This window comes from Nothobranchius furzeri, chromosome 19 (genome assembly GCF_043380555.1).
Source record: "Nothobranchius furzeri strain GRZ-AD chromosome 19, NfurGRZ-RIMD1, whole genome shotgun sequence".
Classification (NCBI taxonomy): Eukaryota; Metazoa; Chordata; class Actinopteri; order Cyprinodontiformes; family Nothobranchiidae; genus Nothobranchius; species Nothobranchius furzeri.
The window spans coordinates 26,312,625-26,320,124 of NC_091759.1; the positions used below are offsets into that span (position 1 = coordinate 26,312,625).

Here is a 7,500-nt window from a genome sequence, read left to right on the forward strand (position 1 = left end):
GATGGAGCTCTCAATCTGCCTCAGAGGAAACAGGATGGAGGGTTAGTTTATTCCCAGCCCCCCAGAACTCCTGCTGGAGGATTCATGTCCAGAGCCAGCCGAGCAGACCCCGTCCTGGGCCTGAAGGTCCACCTGGATGTTTCTCTGCTCCAGAACACCTGGTGAGGAACGGGCTGCAGCACAGAGCCAAGCGTGCTGGAGCAGAGGAAGGACCGGGTGTTGCTGCTTCAACCCCTCTGAGGCACCTGAGCAGCACCGCGAGGACAGCAGCATCACCAGACTCATCAGGAGCAGAAGAAGCCGAGGGTGAACGCTCTTATCTGCAGGCTCCTCCGCTCCAGCGGGAGTTTGATCTCGTTTCTCAGAAGCAGCAGCAGGAGGTGTGAACCTGTCTGAGCCGGACCGCTGAAAACACAAACCAGAGCCGCTCTGTCATGCTTCTGCTTATCTCAGCTTCTGTGTGAGTGGAGGTGGGGGCGACGGGCCGGTCCTGCACTGCTTTCGCTCAGACCCGGAGCCATCACGGAATATTCCAGGGTCCACCACCACTTAAATCCTCGTGAGCCTCCAGCAGCTGCAGCGAGTGCTCTTCAGCCATCTTATCTTCTACAACAGAGGAAGGTGAACTTCACACCTTCTCCCAGAGGAGGTGTGATTCTCACTCACTGCTCTGGTCCGCTCACTGAGGAGCAGCAGAAACATCTCCTCCAGCTTATTGTTGTCCTCAGTAGAAACGCCAGAAGATCCCAACACCACTCAGAGCTCCAGTGAAGACCTGAGTGGGTTAGGTGCTAAAGCCTGAGAAAGTCTGACCTTGACCTTCAAAGTGAAGACTGGGTGGTGGAGCTTCTCATGCTTCCTGGAAGAGCGGTCAAAAATTCCCATAAACACATGGAGAACATTCCCAGAAGAGGTCAAGCAGCTGTAGCTCTAACAGGGACAGGAGGTCTTTAAAGGCAGATGTCCAAACACATGTTGCAACTCCATCCATCCACTCCAACTCCTCCTAGAGGATCTCCCCGTGTTCCCAAACCTCGGAGGACTCCTACATAAAGGTCTGGTCCTACCTCGGGGTCTCCAGAAGACCTCCTGACCAGACACCCGGGTCGTCTCCGCTGATTCTTCTCAACGAGAAGCAGCAGATCTACTCCAAGCTTGTGGGCCCATCTCCAAGGCTGAGTCCAGTCATCCAGGATCTCAGTACATCCGGAGTTTTCCTGTCTTCCCAGCTCCTTCCCACCAAAACAGTCAGCTTGGAAAAGAGCCTTCCTGCATTCAATTCTGGGATTTAAAGAAACAAACCACAAAAGAAACTCTGGCTCGTTGAATTCTCAGCAGAGCTTTGGTTTTGGGAATCTTAGCTTCGTTTCATCTGGAGCATTCATCTGCTTATGGGAACGCCAAGTTCCGGCATCTTAAAGGTGATGATCCTCAAACACCTCTGCAGGTCCTCCAACTCTGATTCAACAGGCAGCTCGAACTTCCCAAATCCCCAAATCCTGAAGGAGGAATGGTTCTGACTAGGGATGTCCCGATTTCCGATCACATGATCGGAAATCGGCCCGATCACGTGGTTTCAGACTGATCCGGACTCAGATACTGGGTTCAAATGACAGGAGAGCAACTTGGTTCTCCTTAAAGGTTGTCCGGCTCCCCCCATGCCCTTAGCTTACATCCAGCAGGAGCGCAGAGATCCCGTTTCTACCTTCATTATATGATTAACATGGACTCAGCGTAGCGGGGGTTCTTTAGAGCAGAGCGGCAGGCAGACCGCTGATCGTTCATGAACTCCAGCTGCGTTCTGCACACGGCCACAGTCACATGTTCTAAGTTTCTAAGGCGTCACCAAATATATAATTAACACACAATCATTCGTGTCCGTTCATCTTCTCTCTGGTAAGTTCTGTCTGTGTTTGAGCATGACGTGTGGACGCGCTCGCGCTGCAGCGCTCGTCACTGGCGCAGCCGGGCCGCGCGGCGCGCACTCCGCTTGTTTAGCGGTCAGTAGATCAATTTGATCTGCTAGTTAAAAAGTTACTTGTGAGGTGAAAAAGAAGGAAGCAGGCAGGAGTTTTCTGGAGGACTGGGAGATGCAGGAAGATGAGAGCCAGACAGGACAGGAAGATCAGAGACAGACAGGACAGGAAGATCAGAGACAGACAGGACAGGAAGGTCAGAGACAGACGGGACAGGAAGGTCAGAGACAGACAGGACAGGAAGGTCAGAGACAGACGGGACAGGAAGATCAGAGACAGACAGGACAGGAAGATCAGAGACAGACAGACAGGAAGATCAGAGACAGACAGGACAGGAAGATCAGAGACAGACAGACAGGACAGGAAGATCAGAGACAGACAGGACAGGAAGACCAGAGACAGACAGGACAGGAAGATCAGAGACAGACAGGACAGGAAGGTCAGAGACAGACGGGACAGGAAGGTCAGAGACAGACAGGACAGGAAGGTCAGAGACAGACGGGACAGGAAGATCAGAGACAGACAGGACAGGAAGATCAGAGACAGACAGACAGGAAGATCAGAGACAGACAGGACAGGAAGATCAGAGACAGACAGACAGGACAGGAAGATCAGAGACAGACAGGACAGGAAGACCAGAGACAGACAGGACAGGAAGATCAGAGACAGACGGGACAGGAAGATGAGAGACAGACAGGACAGGAAGATGAGAGACAGACAGGACAGGAAGATCAGAGACAGACAGGACAGGAAGATCAGAGACAGACAGGACAGGAAGATCAGAGACAGACAGGACAGGAAGATCAGAGACAGACAGACAGGACAGGAAGATCAGAGACAGACAGGACAGGAAGATCAGAGACAGACAGGACAGGAAGATCAGAGACAGACAGACAGGACAGGAAGATCAGAGACAGACAGGACAGGAAGACCAGAGACAGACAGGACAGGAAGATCAGAGACAGACAGGACAGGAAGATCAGAGACAGACAGGACAGGAAGATCAGAGACAGACAGGACAGGAAGATCAGAGACAGACAGGACAGGAAGACCAGAGACAGACGGGACAGGAAGATCAGAGACAGACGGGACAGGAAGATCAGAGACAGACAGGACAGGAAGATCAGAGACAGACAGGACAGGAAGACCAGAGACAGACGGGACAGGAAGATCAGAGACAGACAGGACAGGAAGATCAGAGACAGACAGGACAGGAAGACCAGAGACAGACAGGACAGGAAGATCAGAGACAGACGGGACAGGAAGATCAGAGACAGACAGGACAGGAAGATCAGAGACAGACAGGACAGGAAGACCAGAGACAGACGGGACAGGAAGATCAGAGACAGACAGGACAGGAAGATCAGAGACAGACAGGACAGGAAGACCAGAGACAGACGGGACAGGAAGATCAGAGACAGACGGGACAGGAAGATCAGAGACAGACGGGACAGGAAGATCAGAGACAGACGGGACAGGAAGATCAGAGACAGACGGGACAGGAAGACGAGAGACAGACGGGACAGGAAGATCAGAGACAGACGGGACAGGAAGATCAGAGACAGACGGGACAGGAAGATCAGAGACAGACGGGACAGGAAGATCAGAGACAGACAGGACAGGAAGACCAGAGACAGACAGGACAGGAAGACCAGAGACAGACAGGAAAGGAAGATGAGAGACAGACGGGACAGGAAGATGAGAGACAGACAGGACAGGAAGATGAGAGACAGACAGGACAGGAAGACCAGAGACAGACAGGACAGGAAGACCAGAGACAGACAGGACAGGAAGATCAGAGACAGACGGGACAGGAAGATCAGAGACAGACGGGACAGGAAGACGAGAGACAGACGGGACAGGAAGATCAGAGACAGACAGGACAGGAAGATCAGAGACAGACAGGAAAGGAAGATGAGAGACAGACAGGACAGGAAGATGAGAGACAGACAGGACAGGAAGATGAGAGACAGACAGGACAGGAAGATGAGAGACAGACAGGACAGGAAGATGAGAGACAGACGGGACAGGAAGATGAGAGACAGACAGGACAGGAAGATGTGAGACAGACAGGACAGGAAGACAGGAAAATAAAAACCAAGAAAACAAAACAAAGTTCTTAACAAAATAAAATGTAGGTAGATTGATCCCACTACACGTGTGTACCTGTATGAAGTAATAACCTATCAGCAGGTAGTATTTATATACTTGATACAGTTCAGATCATCTTCAAAACCCCATCTCATGCCCAGGGGCGTATCTAAGAACTTTGGGGGCGGAGGCAATAACCCTGCCAGGTATTTTAAGTTGAAGGGCTATCTGTTTTTATATTAGACTTTTAATATTTGCAATAAAGTCCAAATGTGAAGAATTTATGTTATTTATTAGTTGATTGTTCATGCTACCTCACAGAAGTGATCTGTTGTTGAAATGAAAATAAAAAGGTAATTAAATAAAAAACTAAGGAACATTCTGGAACCGTTTCTTCTTTTTCATGTATCGAAAGTATCGGGTCGGGACTCGGTATCGGCACATTCTCAAAATCAAATGACTCGGACTCGAGGGCAAAAAAAAACCTGATCGGGACATCCCGACGTTCCTGTCTGCAGGCCATCGTCCTGCTTCACTGGGCTGTCGTCTCTAATCGAACCGAATCAGCTTTTAACGACGAGAACCGTCTTCCTCTGTGTCACTTCAGTGTTTATCTTACTGGTAACATTCCACCACCACTCAAGAGTTTCCAAGCATTCCTGTAGATTTCCAGCATTAGAATCCCAGCTTCCCTCCTGGATCTGTTAACCGATAGCTTGCCTTCCTCCCCACAGGGCTAGGGGTGACTGCAGGGTTAGGCGCTTCCCGCTCAGCAGTCCGGTCACTGCGGAAGGATCCAAACGAAGTCCGACCTTCTGAAAAAGACCGATAAAACATTCCGGTTTTGAGCCTGATTACGGCGGTTTTCTGGTAAAACGACCAGACAGATGTTTTCATCAGGCTGTCGGAGTAAACCTGGCACGTTGAGGCTCTGCCTGACGTTGGAGGTAAATAAAACAGAAACCGTGATCCGTGCGTGTAATCGCTGCTTCTTGTGTGCCCAAATTTGTGTGCTGTTGTTTTAATCGTGTCTGAGACCAAACGAGTCGGGAAAGACAAGAGGATCAGAAGGTCTAACAGTCGAGTTGGAGAAAAAGTCCGTAAACCCAAAGCAGTGGCTGAAGACGTTTCAGTTAAAACCAGAGAGACGACCGAACCGTGATGAGATCGATGCCAGCCCTAGATTGGACTCATCCCACACAGGTTAAACACGAGGACGGTGACAGCTGAGACCATGTGGGTGGTGGTTCTTGAAGGACTGACTCTAGCTGCAGTCCACTCTGTGAATCTCCTCCATATGACTGAATGGGTTTAGTTCCCCAGTCCTCTCCGGGGTGGGGTTATCCTGGTGCTGGTACGCTTCTTTTCTACCACATCTTCATCTCTGTGTTCATGTGCTCGGACTCAGAGCTCTGTGAACAGCCGGCCTTTAGCAATAACCTGCTGTGTCTTGCCCTCCTTGTGTAAGGTGTCACTGGTCGTCTTTAGGACAACTGTCAAGTCAGCGGTCGTTGCCATGGTTGCGTAGCCTACGGGACTCGACTGAGAGACCATTTAAAGGCTTCTGCAGGTGTTAAGAGGTATCAGCTGATTAGTGTGGCACCAGGGGTCTTCAGTATCAGACTAACCCTAAACGACCCTAACCCTAACCTTTTCACAGTATTCTAATAATCTGAGATACTTTCATTAGTTGTTCGTTAGAATCATCAACGTTAAAGAAATAAACACTGATTATGAGTTTGTGAAGAATGACTAACATACAAGTTTCACCTTTTCTCACACACACACACACACACACATGCATGCACGCACGCTTGCACGTACACACACACACACACGGGTCACTGAGAGCTAAAACAGACCAGCTCCTCTAATTATTCTACTAACATGGTTTCAGGTTGAATCACAGATTCAGCCTGAGATGATCGACTGTAGGAAGCAAACCTGATCTTCACCATCATCACCACCATTACCAGGGTACGGAAGAGGGCCGGGGCCACTGAAAAGGGATTAAAGTCAGAACTAGAAAAATTGCATTTATTGTACAAATGCTGTTTGAATGCTGAACAGCTGAACTGAAGCTGTAATTAAGCAAAACTGTCAAAATGAGCTGAATGTCTTGAAAGATGTAGAAGCAAAAAGCACCAACAAGCAAATAAAGCACAAAGAGTAGGTGAAGAATAGAGGAAAATAATGCTAAATAGCAAAAAAATAAAAAATAAAAATAAAAAATCTGTGAACTTTAAATAAAAATCTGGACAGCTGAAATGTCTAAACACCTGCTTTTTCAGTTTGCCAAGTTTAACAGTTTCATCTTTACATTTAGCTGAACTGTGAAGTTTTCCCGCCTTTTCCCCTGAGGCCTGCAGCTGTACTCCTGTTAATGAGAGAAGCCTTTAAATCTGTCCTTCAGAAGTGAAATTGGACCTGTCAAACTTCTCATCACCATTCAAAAAGTACTGCACCGATTTGAAAAATTCAAAAAGCGTGAGCGGCAGAACACTTTGGTGGTCATCTGTGTGTATTTTTATGTGCCTACCATGAATTGTCTAGAAGCTATGATGATAAACTTTTAGCTGTCTGAAGCAGATCAGAGGAGAAAATCTGTTCCTTTAACATGGGTTTCAATGAGGCAGAATCTGGGTCTCTCCTCTTTCTGAGGCTTGGAGCGAAAGAACGGTAACACCTACAGAGAAAATGAAACCCATTCTGAAAAGATGACAGAAATTCCTACTTTTTGAGTTATAATTTGTTTTGGTAGTCCAAACGGTCTGGGGGTAGTAAAGAGTTGTTCACAGAAGATGTGAAGTTCAAAAGTTAGAGTGCGGAATCTTCAGTTTAGAGTGGGGAGAGACATTTTTTTTTATTTGAATTTTCTCAAACAAATGAACCGTACGACCACAATGTTTGGAGTACAGTCATGAATTATAGCTCAAAACGAAGGTATAATGGTTAGCTGTAAGCCAGCGTGTGTCTCATTTCAATCGGACCTACGGTTCTCTCGGGACAACGCCAGAAATGGAGCAAGGGAGGGTCACTGCTCCTATCTTTCCCCATTATAACTTTTGTGAATTTTTCTGAAAATTTCAAGTCGTACCTCCACTTCTACCTGCGATTTTAGAAAAACCGTAAAAGATATCAAAAAGCCTCTTTAATATGTTAAACAGGAAAGTCTTGTGAGTTTGTTAAACTTTGAATGAAGTCTCTAAGTTAAAAGGAACCCAATACAGTTTGAGGTAAAAAAAGTGATCGGAATTTGCTGAAAATTGACCAATCCCATTCATTCCAATGGGAAAATTTTTGCAGAAAAAGCTTAATAACTCGAAAAATTTTAAAGATATCAATGCCAAAAGTAACAGCCGGAAAGAGCTTAACGAGCTGAACGTTTTGATATAACATGGTTGAAATAGCTCAAAATTTGAAGCAGAAGAAG

General features: G+C 47.5%; 1 protein-coding gene across 4 annotated transcripts in view; it reads right to left on the reverse strand.

Moving 5' to 3' along the window:
* Window positions 1–7,500, reverse strand: part of angpt1 (angiopoietin 1) — a 19,104-nt gene that overhangs the window by 3,273 nt on the left and 8,331 nt on the right. For all 4 annotated transcript variants that reach the window (XM_070547321.1, XM_054745506.2, XM_015974199.3 and 1 more), the window contains one exon: window positions 1–15. This exon is cut by the window's left edge and continues 141 nt beyond it. Coding sequence is in view for 2 of the 4 variants with exons in the window: in XM_015974199.3 (XP_015829685.1) it covers window positions 1–15 (15 nt within the window). In the remaining 2 variants the exon portion in view is untranslated. The remainder of the gene's footprint in view (window positions 16–7,500) is intronic.